At 27.9% G+C, this 14,140-nt stretch overlaps 1 protein-coding gene across 3 annotated transcripts in view; it reads right to left on the bottom strand.

The window, feature by feature from the left end:
* Positions 1–14,140, bottom strand: part of Traf4 (TNF receptor associated factor 4) — a 63,396-nt gene that overhangs the window by 48,289 nt on the left and 967 nt on the right. The window contains exon 2 of one of the 3 annotated variants that reach the window (XM_083087794.1): positions 5,269–5,442. The exons of 1 other annotated variant lie outside the window; for it this stretch is intronic. In XM_083087794.1, the coding sequence (XP_082943920.1) occupies positions 5,269–5,442 (174 nt within the window). Of the gene's footprint in view, positions 1–5,268; positions 5,866–14,140 lie in introns of those variants that run through there. One more of the 3 variants, XM_083087795.1, reaches the window with a different exon arrangement.

The raw sequence follows: 14,140 nt of genomic DNA, 5'->3' as shown, positions 1-14,140 counted from the left end.
TATATAACTGTTACTTGGTGTTTGCTAGGAAGGAACGTACGCGTAATGTGACATGCTTTTGCAGTCAAAAAGAAAATGATTTTGCAACTACAGTAACAATTTTTTAGATACGAAAAATTAACTAAGACAGTTTAATAATTAACAAATATTGTGATATCCCATATATTTTACATAATTAATCTAAACAGAGACAGAATTTACATCTGAACTGTTAATGAAATTTAGAAATAAAGTCTTTCTGGCGTGTCTCCATGTTAAAGTTAATTATATGTGTTATAAAAAGTAATTTTATGATAAACATAGAAAAATCGTTTTTCACAAAAATCTAGCTGTAATATCTAGCTGTAAATATTTACTCATATTTATCAACGCATTAATTATTTGACAATGGAATCTAAATTTTCTAGAAGGTTTACTAGAATTTGTTGCTATTAATTCTATATGTTATAAACAATATTTTAGCAGATACAAAAAACAATGATAAAGTTTTGTTATTACATTTGAATATTTATACTGGTAAAATTTTTTTAAATATTTTGCCAATATAAAGTGTACTTGAACTCAAAACTTGCTTATGTAATTAAACAAAGTACAGTATTAGTCAAAAATATTGCAACACTTATAGAAGCAGACAAGTTATTACTTTAACAAGATCAAATTGAATTTTTTAAAATGAGAACCCTCATTTTTTATTCCTGTAGCTTATCTTCCAAAACACTATAAAGAAGTATTTTTCCATTAAGTATTTTTCGAGTCATAAGGCTTGAACAAAAATGTTTATAATTTGAACAAAAATGTATATAAATATTAACAAATTATATGTTATTATTATTTTATGCTTTACTGTTATTTTATACTTTAATAATTTTAAAAACAAAGGCAAAATAGCTAGGGGAAGAAATAAAAAATTTAATCAATTACTTGTGTTTTCTGTATTTTTTAGAAACAATGCAAAATTTTTGACCAGTATTGTATATACAGGGTGAGGAAAAAATATGCAAACCCTGAAAAATTTCGAAAAATATAAATTTTGTAGAAAATTGTTTCTCGGATAAAAGTTGCAGGCCTTAAAATATTTATTTATTAGTTACTATTATCTATTTTATCAGTTTAACCTTGGATGGCGTTGTCAAGATCTGGACAAGGTCAAGTTGAATTTTCTAAATGTGATCTTGAATTTTTTATTGCATTCTTATAGCTCTTATTGAAACGTTTTTGGAACACTATAATAAAGTATTTGTTTATTAAGTACTTTTCGAGTTATGAGGCTTTTTTAATTTTATATAAACTACAAAATATTTCATAAAATATTAATTTTTTTATTTTATCTCAATACTTTTATGCAGAAAATAACGAAAGGAGCTAATTGGTGTAAAGAAAACATATAGTTGTTTAAAAAAATGTAATTTGCAGTTAACATATTTTTTCTCAAAAACAACTATATGTTTTCTTTACATCAATTGATTCCTCTCATTATTATATCCATAAAAACATCGAGATAAGATAATAAAAAAATAAGTTAACAAGATTTATTAAAAATAATTTTACAAGATTTTTTTTATAGTTTATGTAAAAATTAACAAATTATTTTAAGCCTTATGACTCGAAAAATACTTAATGGAAAGATACTTCTTTATAGTGTTTTGGAAGGTAAGCTACAGGAATAAAAAATGAGGGTTCTCATTTAAAAAAATTCAATTTGATCTTGTTCTGACCTTCCAAGGTCAAACTGATAAGATCAGTAAATAAATTATTTTAAACAACTCTACAACTTTTATTCGAAACAATTTTTTTGTAAAACATATTTTTCAGAGTTTCCATACTTTTTCTTCATCTTGTATATAATTTCTGGTACAGCAGATATATGAATTGAGAATCATTGATTTGAGAATCTTTATATTGTGGGCTAAAATAAATATAATATATTCCAGCAAACACAGAATATTGCAGCAATGTTGCGGCAATATTACAACATTGCAGCAATGTTGTTGCAATATTCTGTGTTTGCTGGTATATTCTTCTTCTCTTCTTTAACTTCACTAAATTATTTTTTACTATGAACTTATATGATAACTCATTTTTTATATGTTAGTGCAAAAAATGGTAAATGTTTACTTTATGTCACACAGCTCGAAAAATTTTTATTTTCACATATGTTGTAGAGGATACATTCCTAAGTAATACACCGTTTGAATTTTGTGGCGCTCTCTCTTCGTTCCTAAGATATGCAATTTTGAAATTTTATACTTACTTGTATCATCTTTTCGTTACTTTCTAAATATGTTTATATTTTTCTGTTTACATTTCCTGAGGTCATCTTTCTGAATAACTTTCAGAAGGTTTTAGCCGCTTATTGTTATTTATTAAATAGTTATTAACAAAAAAAGTTTCAAGAATACAATATAATTTTACCACATCATGTATGTTTAAGAAGAAATATAGGCACACACACACACACACACACACACACACACGCGCGCGCGCGCGGGGGGTGCAAGGGGGGCCTTCGGCCCCCCCTCCCGCAACCACCCCGCCGGTAGGGGACGCATTGTAAAGAGTTCAATCACAATGGATATATGCTGTAAGTTGTAAAGCGAGGTCCACCTTGACTACCGGCGGGGTGGTTGCGGAAGGGGGGGTCGAAGGCCCCCCTTGCACCCCCCGCGCGCGCGCGCGCGTGTGTGTGTGTGTGTGTGTACACATACATTTCTGATATTTCTATAGCTTAGCGACATGGAAGTCAACGAGCAAACGTAAACAAAAGAATATAAACACACAAGGAAAATATAATATGAAACCGTGTTGAGCAAATGTAAACAAAAAATGTAAACACATAAATAGGATATAACGAAAAGATGACATGAAAGTATGAAACTTCAAAATTGCATATCTCAGGAACGAAGAGAGAGCGCCACAAAATTCAAACGGTGTATTACTTAGGAATGTATCCTCTACAACATATGTGAAAATAAAAATTTTTCGAGCTGTGTGACGTAAAGTAAACATTTACCCAAAAAATAGCTCACTTAGGATTTAATAAAAGCTCTTTGAGTGGAATTTCTCAATGGAAATATATACATATATATACATATATATATATATATATATATATATATATATATATATATCTTTTTCTGCCTCTCTCTCTCGCTCTCTCTTTCTCTTTCTCTCTACAGTTTTTGAAATTTGTAACTTTCTCCTAGAAAGAATGGCTACTTTAAAAATTATAACTTTTAATTTAATTTAATAGATAGCCTGCTACTGACAGAGAAAATAAAAATAATCATTAATAATTACAAAACACTCAAAAATTTCGATATTACTAAGCCTGTTATTCTTTTCGAATGCATTTTTCAAATTATGTTAGATTTCCTACTTCTGTGGAAAAAATTGATACAATCCGATAAAAATGTTATGTAAAAATCAATATAATCCTATAAAAATGTTATGTAAAAGAACTTTTATTTCGTTTATCAAATGGTTTTTTGGATATAATGTAAATTACTTTTATGTTAATTATATTATATTATAATTAAGTTACTTTTTAATTATATTATATTATAATTAAATTACTTATATTTAAATTACTTTTTGTCATCATATCTTATTGTCATCATATTTTGTCATAAATATCTTAAAATAAAGAAGAAAAAAATTGTTGCGTAAAAAAATTAATTTATTAAATAAATTTTGTTAAATTTTGTTAAATTTAATTTCATAAATTTTATTAAATTTATTCATTTTTAATAGAAACAAGAATTAGAATGCAAAATTCAAACCTTAAAAACCTATGTATATATATATATATATTTTATTAAGGATTAATATTTGCTGCTATCAGTTAACTAAAAATTTAATTTCTTCTTCATTGTTTCTTTCATAATTTATTGTTTCTTTCACAATTTAAAATTGAAAAATTACGTTAACTAAACCATGAAATACATTGTACGATGAAATATTTCGCATCAATTACCGATTTTATATTGGCGAAATAATAGCGCGAATATATGTGAATCAGAAAAGAGCTACACAAGAAAAAAGAACTCGAATGACTTCGGAAGCGGTCGAGGCCATCTGTTACATTCGATTCCCACGCTTCCGCTGCTGCCGTTGTGTCTTATAGCTAGCATTTTATTCCAATGAGACGGCATTGAGCATACTCAAGCACGAAATTCCACGAATCATATGAACACGAAGAAAGACTATGCCTTGTCGAGTTTGCGCAGCATCTAGCGACATTGAAATGCGGGACTATCAAGACGAACCGTTTGCATGTGGAATTCTTGCGTACATATCTCGGAATCAATAGTCTTTCTCAATGAGATCGTAATAAACTTATACTTGTCGAAAATGTTGACATCAAGGTCATTTTCTATTACTATTTTTGAATATTTCGTTTTTTTTTCATTCGCGACTTACTATTAGTATCAGGATGGCAATCAGGGAAAACAGAATTCTAACGGAATAACGGATGAGCATTACATATTATTATGATGATATCCCTATTGTCCAGTATTGTGTATAGAAATAATTCAGTTATTTCAAGTTATATGTAGAGTGCTCAAAAAGATGGGCAATCTCTTTTCATATAAAATAGGTAAAAATAACATCAGTTTCTATAAAATTTTTTTTCATAATGCATCTCCATCGAGATATTTGTCTTTACAGTTAAAATTTGAGAAGCATTTTTCTTAAATAATATTTATAGCTTTTAATAATTTATAATAATTATTTGTATATTAAATAAAGATTTTGAAAATATTGCGTGGTAGACTTCTTGTTACTATGTTGGAGAATTAGGAGCAGACCACCTCTAAGCTTTCTAACTTACAAAACTCTGAAACCGATAGATTTCTTTTAAATATATATTTTTAAATATGTTTTTAATTCGCGCGCCATATCTTTTTCTAGAAAAAGAGTATTCTCTTGTTTCACTTCGTCAAAACTAACTGTTTTCGAAAACAAAAAAACATTTGATAGATAGAAAGTAAATAATAAAATGATGATAATAATAGATGCATTGTAGAAAAAAATTTTATAGGAACTTATAATTTTATAGAAATTTATAAGATTATTTTTATTTATTCTACATGCCTCCACGAGAGATTTGCCTCCGTTATCGAAATAATCGGATACTTTATAAGGAAAAAAAATATGAATTATATATTATTGCGTTAAAAATACTAGTTTTACTGTACTAAAAGGTTAAATTAAAAGTCAAGAAAAATAAAAACACGAGATAAAAACAGAAAAATAAATGTATCTAACCTCGTCAGTAATTATAGGTGCTTTATCCATCGTGTCGTTGATTGGACTGGGCGGTGACGTGGGGCTAGCACTGGGACTTACGTGGAAACTCTTGGATTCTTTTACAGGTCTTTGAGGTGACACTCTCGCTGGGAAACTCAGTGTTTTGGTCCACTGCGATAAACCGCGCACCATCTTTAAAGTTAAATACACTAATATCACTCGCAAAAAGACGTAATGTCTCGCTGATACTATTCACTATTCATGAATTATGAGTCACAAGAAGCAGATTTGTTACTATGTTCTTTTTTCTTATTTGCGTGTTTATAAACTTAAATCAATAATCTTTTTTGCGTTTCTTTAAAAAAGTTCTGTAACTTTTTTGGGAACCGTTTTGAGCACAGTCTTATAACTCAAATCAAATTCACATAATAATTGTCAAAGTAACTGTCGAATTATATTGCATTCGATCACTAAGGATTTGACAAACCGACAACCTTAAATCAGAAATATTTCTCGAGAATTCGATAATACGTAAGACGATGCTCTTTGACAGATTGACATGCAGGCTACGACTAGTTCTGCAGTACCTCTGGACCGAGAGTCATGGTGTCGATGGAAACGATGACGACAGTGGTGGTGGTTATACAGATGGTGGAGGAAAAGGAAGAGGCGGTGAAGAAGGAGAAAAAGAGAAAAGAATCGGTCGCGAACCAGAAGAGCCATTGGAACTAACAGGAGAAACTCGTGAAATAAAGATGGTATATAATGTGACGCAAATGTAATTTTGCGTTTTTCAACGTTTTTTTTATTATATCTCACAGTTGTTATATTCCACTCTATAAAATTTTTTACGAAAAGAAATAGAATATCAAATGACAAAATTGATTATGAACAAACAAATATATTTTGTAAATTAAAATTTAATATGATTTGAAAATATATATTAGTTATGTTAATATTAATTAATGTAAATTTTATAATTTAATTCAATTTATTCAATGTAATTTATTTTAATTTATTTTATGGCTAATTTGTTTCTCTTTAGGATTAGAAGTGCAAAGAAATAAAGAACCAGTTAAGATTAAGATATTAATAAAACTAATCTTTACCTTTATCTTTGCAAGGATAGATAGGATTTCTTTTAGAAAAAATAACTGAGAGAACAAGATAACTGAGAGGAGAATACTGTCGAAAAGCTAAAAGAAAAAAAAACAAATCATTAATGAAAGAATATATGTATGTATAAAATAAAAAATAATTTCTTTAAGGAAAGTAATCTAGACAAGCAATTTGGACACTGCAAAGCATGCTTATTAAAATCTCATGATTTAATTACAAGAAAAAGATTGTTTTAAACTTTATTGCAAAGCTGAAGATTATCGAAATATTTATTAATGTTTGAATGATTTTCACGATGTGTAATTCTATGATATATTGGTCAAAAAATTAATCAGTATTTATTTCAATAACATTTGCGAAAAAATTGCACGACAAACTTGATTTTGTCTCTCGAAATCAGTATCTTTTTGGGAGGCAAAGAACTTATCGACAATCCAATCAAGAAAAGAGAAACAATTGTATTTGTAAATTTGTAGACTAATGTGGAGAAGGGGAATAATGACATTGCGAGAACTATATATCGCGGTATGCCCGTGCATTCAACTGTGCGCGGACTGGATCTAACCAGCTACGGCCTTCCTCGACCTTCCTCTCACCGATGATCGATTATAGGATCTTTTGAATCAGTTCTTTTGGCCGGTGACTGGTCACAGTTTCATATTATTTCAAATCTCTTAATATATTTCAATAATCGCAAAAACGACTTATGAATATTCATTGTCGCTGCTATTGAATCATTTCAGCTTTGAACCATAATAAATGTTGTCGCAATTAGTTACTGTAATATTTTTAATATTTTTGATCTTCTACTTTTAGTTTAATTTTTTATTGACCTGAAATTGCCCTGGCAAAAATGAGACGTTTGTTTGGCGTTTACATGAACGTTTGTGGAAGTTCGTCGAGAGTTTAAAAACGATTAGTAAAGAGTTTGTAGAACAAAAATTGCAACACTGCAGCGTTTAAAAGACGTTTGTACGTTATAGCGTAAACGTAAACGTTTGAAAAGTCTGAGTAAACTCTGTACACGAAGATGTATCAACGTTTACTGAACGTACTCTGAAAAATGTTACCCCAGCATTGCAAAACTTTCATGTAACATTATATAAAGAGTTTGTAGAACAAAAATTGCAACACTGCAGCGTTTGATAAGCATTCAAAACCCAACAGCGTTATGTAAATGCTCTTACAAAGTTTGAAAAGCATATAAACTCTCAGAAAACCCTCACTCAACGGTTGTTAACGCTTTATAAAGTTTCTTATTTTCGCCAGGGTGTTCATTGAAATATATAAAGATTTTAAATTTTCTAATAAAACGTAAATTTTCTAATACTTTTGATCATTTAATCTTTTATTGATTTTAAATTGTAGATTTAAAAGTTTTAAATTTCTTAATATAAACAAAATTATAAATAAAATAAATGATAAAAATCTATACTTTTATAACTTAAAATTTCCTTCTAGCAAAAAGTTTAAAAGAATGAAGGTGTTTCTATATTGTAGTTTTAAAATTAAGATAATTGACAAAAAAGTAACATACAAAAAATGTAAAAAAAATAAAAACGAAATATAAAATATAATATAATATAAAACGAAATAATAAAATTGGTATATGATTTGTGTGCATGTAAGTGTGTACAAAACTTTTAATCCTTTTTAGCAAGTTTTTTTTTATACTTGTAATATATAAAATATAATTCAATCGTTAAAATATTTATCCTTACTTTTTATGACCTTCTGCTACTTCTTGGATAAGTTTCAGATTTTTTCGTGAAAAGAAAAGATATCAATTTGGAGGTAATAAAATTATCTATTTTTGTATTTCATCTACATTTTGAAAGTAATCCAGTTAAAGAGAGTTCTGCATCGACCAGAATAAATAATAATCCAAAGGCACAAAGTCGGATAAGAAAAATCTTTTCAGTCTAACTTAAAGATGGTTTCTTGTAAGAATAACAGGTAAATTTCTATATTAGGATCAATTATGATTTGATTGAAAATTTGCATAGAGTTTACTGTCATTATACATACAATTATGATATTTTAAAGTCTGGGAAACAATACGTCGTCCTTGGGAAAAAACATCAAGTGGCATTTTATAATAAAAATATATAAAATGTCTTTTTACGAAAAAACATTTTTTTCAACTAACTTTATTATATCTTTATGTTACGGCAAAAATATACCCTAAATACGTCACGAAAAGACGGTTTTTGCATTTATGTGATTTCCTTTACATGACATATATATTGTATATATATATATATAATAATGAAAATTTTAAATAAACAAGCGGGCTAGAAAAGGATGAAGCCCCTCTTTTTGCACCGCAAAATACTTAATCAAACTCAACTTAAAATATTCTGTCTTCTATATAATTTTCTGTATATCTATGTATATCTATGTATAACATACATAATACATCACTAAAATGTTTACAAAACTAAAATAAATAAATAAAGATAAGATTAGGTTAGGTTAAGTTTTCGGGTAGAGAATACATAGCGAGAGACAGAGCCCTATACTTTTTAAATATACATAATGTAATACTATAATAATTACTAGTTCATCATCAATCTGTTTTCTAATATAATATCTAATTATAATATCTAAATGCAAAATAATAGAATCAACGGATCAATGAGAATTAGAGGGAACATCATGCAAATTTTAAATTAAATCGAAGGTGAAGATTCTAATATAAAAATTTACCGAATAATGTAATATTTGTTCTAATATGTGTTGCAACAAAATGATCTTCTTTATTCAGTAAATAGTTTTTTTTTCTATTTCATCAACTAAACTAAAATTCAATTGAAAATTATAGAGCGTGGCAATAAATAATTATTTCATAGATTTTCACTCAATAATGCTTGCAAATTATCGGTCTTCATGATGTTCCAGATTTTCGCAATGTTCTAGAGCGTATTGATCGGATTGATATTTTATATATATATATATATATATATATATATATATATATATATAAAATTACCGATTTTAAAATATGGAAATATTTACAAATATTGTGAGACACTTCTTCATCAAGAACATAGCAAATTGAAAATTAAAATAAAAAACTTAAATAATAATAAATAATAAATTAACTTAAATAATAATAATAACTAAAAAATTAAAAATTACAAATTGCAAATAAACATTGTAAGAATTATAACGAGTATTTTGAAATATATTAATAACTAAAAGAAAAAAAGATGTTTTCTTTTCTTTCTTCTAATTATCGCGCCTTAGCTCTTACTTGCCAATTTTTAATTAATTTTTTTATTAAAACAATTTGAATCGCATAAGCAGTATCCCTTGTTGGAACTCGTGCAACATTGAATATACAGCTTTTCGTCGCTTATTATATTTGTTATTGTTTTGTAAGATTATGATTATTATTAATTCATATAATATTTAACAGATTTCGATGCCCACCTTTCAGAAGTATAATTACAAAAGTGTAAAACAACAAGAATTTATTTGAATTTTAAATAAAAAAATGTTTAATGAATTTTAAATAAAGATTTGAGCTAGAAAAAAATTAAAATTTTTACATACACTTAAATCAGAATTGTGCCAATAAAAATTTCAAAATAATATCTGCATGAATTATTTATATATTGCTTACATGATGTTTTTACATAAACTTTTTATGCACATGAGGCAAATTATAACAAATTGTAAATAATTATAAAATCGTGAATGTATTTGATTTGATATTTAATTAATTATGAAGAGATATATAACATTAAAAATGTAGAAAAATTATATATAATAAAAATTACATAAATAATGATATTATATCAAATTTTTATTATTGCAGCAATTCAGTTTCAGCACTTTTAATCAATTATCCATATATGGTAAAGCATTTTACTCTGTTGTCGAAAAACACACAAACAAAAAGCATGTCTTTTTTATATAGAAAAATTATAAGATAGAGATTGCATTTTATTTAGTGAAAAAAATGACTGTGTAATGAGTTTCATAAATCTCTCGTATAAAAATGTGCATAAAAATTAAGAAAATTGATACTTTTAGATCTTTGTAAACAGTTTTTTATAAAAGAATATAAATATAGAAATGAATTATTTGAATTAGTAATTATATAATAATATATATAGAGGAGAAGTATATATTCAATTCTTGTTGTATGTTCACATCAATTTTAAATATGTAATGAAATTATTTTTAGGATTTATTTAGCAATTACTCAATCGATCATTTATCGATTCATTTGTTTGTGCCGTGTGCATCTGCTCTCAATTGCATAAATTGAAAGTGAAATATAAAGTTGTTATCTGCGCGAATATTTCCAACGTAATCGAATAAATTTTCTTTTCAAAAAAGTAGAGATTTCGTCGAGTCCGTGCATGTTCTATATTCCAGATGAGCACTGTTGAGGGAACAAAAGAGGATTTTTCGAAGCATGCTGGCGATATAAGGAGCACCTGGCAACATGATGGGAGGGATTGAGCATATGCAGAGGAAGGATAAGACGGAACACTGTTCGGGGAATAATATTGGGAAGCGTGCAGCTGTCACATACAGCTGCAAACTTCTCTCTCTCTCTCTCTTTCTCTCTCTCTCTCCTTCCCTCCCTCCTCATTCTCTTCCTCCTTTCCACTCTTTTACATTCTCCCTCTCTTCTTCTTCCTTTCTCTCTCTATTTATCTACCTCTGTCTTTTTCTCTTGTTGATCGGCAGCTTTTCTTTTGTGCCTTCTGCCTCATGGCTGTGCGCCATCTAATTCCTGTCTTAACATACTGATACTTTTACAAATTTTTATAGTACTTAATCATAGTAAATTTATATCCATTAGAATTTCGTTAATATGTGTGAAAAATTTGGTTTATTTTGTATTTCTTTTTCATTAAATTAGTAATTGCCGCGATTTTCTGTAAGAATAATGTGCGATTTTGTAAGCACCACTGTAAATATAAAAGTTAAATAACTTTTAAATTGATTAGAGAAGTATTATTGCTCAAATTTTGAGTAGATACATAAAAGGAAACAATAATTTATACAAGATATTTATATATATTTTCTAATTTTGATACACACATGACTTATATATCTGACATTTTTTAAATTTTAATGTCATATATATGTATTTTTTAATGTCATATATTTTTTACAAATATTCTTGTGAGTAATATATTATTTTTCATAAGATGTTTATTGATTGTTCATTACGTTATTAAGGGCTAATTATTTTTTAAGTGATTAATAATTATATGGTTTATTTAACTTTATATGAAGATCTATATCTTTATGCCTTTAAGAAATCAACTATTATTATATTATTATAAAAAAAACATTCTCGCTTCTTGAGTTAAAAAAATTAAAAAGACTCTTGTATGGGAAAATGCACAAATTCAAATATCGGAGCTCAATAAGAGCCAGACGCGGATAATCATGCGTCACTGTCATAGAAAATTAATTTTTCCATGAAACTGAATAATGAATCAAATAAATGTATAAGTCTTAATTCGAGAATTTTAATTTTAAGATGTCTTCTATCTTTCCTCCTTATTTTGATTTTATATTAAGTAAATTTATAAATTTCAATTTGAGATTTTTAATTTTGATATCTTTCTTTAGAAGCGTAGGTGAAAATATAGGAGAGAAATGGGCATTCTTGCTCTTTTTCAGGCCGAATTCTGTTATCATGTGTTTGTATATATATAAATATATAAATATATAAATATATAAATATATAAATATATAAATATATATACATATACATATATATATATATATATATATATATATATATATATATATATATATATACACATATTTCTATATTTATATACAGGGTGTTCGGAAATTCAATCGACAAATTTTCAGAGATTGTCGGGTGCACCATAAGAATCATTTTTTGTAAATGAACCTGGGGTCGGAAACGTGTCATTACATCGCTACGGCATACGGAATGTTCGAAAGAGTCGGGACCTCGAAATATCACAAAAAATAGAAGTTTTACAAAAAATTGTTTCAAACAAAAGTTGTAGGATGTAAAAAGGTCTATTTACTGACGCCATGTGTTTGACCTTGGATGGCGTCGCCAAGGTCATGACAAGGCCACCTTGAATTTTTGAAATGGAACCCTCCACTTTTTATTGCATATTCTTGTAGCCCTTCTCGAGACCTTTTCAAAGCACTAATTTTACCAACTTTAAGTAAGCCGTTTCGAAGTTATTGAAGTTATAAAGTTTTTCCTGATAAGTCGACGACTGTAGATATCGTATTATTATTCGCGAATGAAGGTAGAAGTGTATCAGCCACCGATCTTGCCATGGTTGGATCATTTTCCAATCTGGGAATCGAATTTGTGTTTGGATCTCTTGCCTTCGTGTGCGAGACATCTTACCATGAGAAACTCGGTAACTTCAAAACGGCTTACTTAAAGTTGGTAAAATTAGTGCTTTAAAAAGGTCTCGAGAGAGAGAGAGAGAGAGAGAGAGAGAGAGAGAGAGAGAGAGAGATACACAGTTAATTGTAATTTCTCTCATTCATAAAAATATTATATATAATTATATAACATATATTTAACATATATCGATGTTATGCATATTGTAAGTACAATATTAATAAAATAAATGATTAAGATAGGCATGGAGAGCTGAAGGTCATTCTTAGAAACGAGTTGTGCAGATTAAAAAGACCAGTAAAAAACATTAATAGTTAAAACTCCAATTTAATAAAACAATGATGTTTAGACAGCGGACGTTTCGACTTGTATTTAAGTCATCTTCAGCGCATATTATTCTCGGAAAGTATACACATGTTGTACGCAATGAGCATGTATATAAATTTATAAATCGCAGTAAAACGGCAGGGAGATCATCTTACGGTTAGACCCATGGATGAAACGGACACTACAAATTTAGGTTAATGAGCCCAAATTTGTGTGGTTCTAATGGACGTTTGTCAACCACCAGATCACTAGCCGGACTAAAATTAAGTGCACTCGTATACAGTTGATTCAAGAAATTACATTAGCATGAGACAATAACCGGTGAATTAAAATTAAAAATAATAAAATTAAATTAAATAAATACAAATTAAGAAATTGTTGCACTTATCAGTGATTTACACCAAATTAACAATGTAAAATTTAATGAGTAAAGAGTAACTTACGAAATTCGTAAGTTACTCTTTACTCATTAAATTTTACATTGTTAATTTGGTGTAAATCACTGATAAGTGCAACAATTTCTTAATTTGTATTTATTTAATTTAATTTTATTATTTTTAATTTTAATTCACCGGTTATTGTCTCATGCTAATGTAATTTCTTGAATCAACTGTATACGAGTGCACTTAATTTTAGTCCGGCTAGTGATCTGGTGGTTGACAAACGTCCATTAGAACCACACAAATTTGGGCTCATTAACCTAAATTTGTAGTGTCCGTTTCATCCATGGGTCTAACCGTAAGATGATCTCCCTGCCGTTTTACTGCGATTTATAAATTTATATACATGCTCATTGCGTACAACATGTGTATACTTTCCGAGAATAATATGCGCTGAAGATGACTTAAATACAAGTCGAAACGTCCGCTGTCTAAACATCATTGTTTTATTAAATTGGAGTTTTAACTATTAATGTTTTTTACTGGTCTTTTTAATCTGCACAACTCGTTTCTAAGAATGACCTTCAGCTCTCCATGCCTATCTTAATCATTTATTTTATTAATTTAAGAGAGCTTTATTACTAATTTAACAATATTAATAGTTATATTGTAATATATATATAAGTTA

The sequence above is a fragment of the Camponotus vicinus genome, unplaced genomic scaffold, assembly GCF_025532165.1.
Source record: "Camponotus vicinus isolate PSW18456_S1 unplaced genomic scaffold, iyCamVici1.0 SCAF_14, whole genome shotgun sequence".
In the NCBI taxonomy this organism is placed as follows: Eukaryota; Metazoa; Arthropoda; class Insecta; order Hymenoptera; family Formicidae; genus Camponotus; species Camponotus vicinus.
Note: the sequence above shows the minus strand (reverse complement) of the source record. Positions and strands in the feature narration are given on the sequence as shown.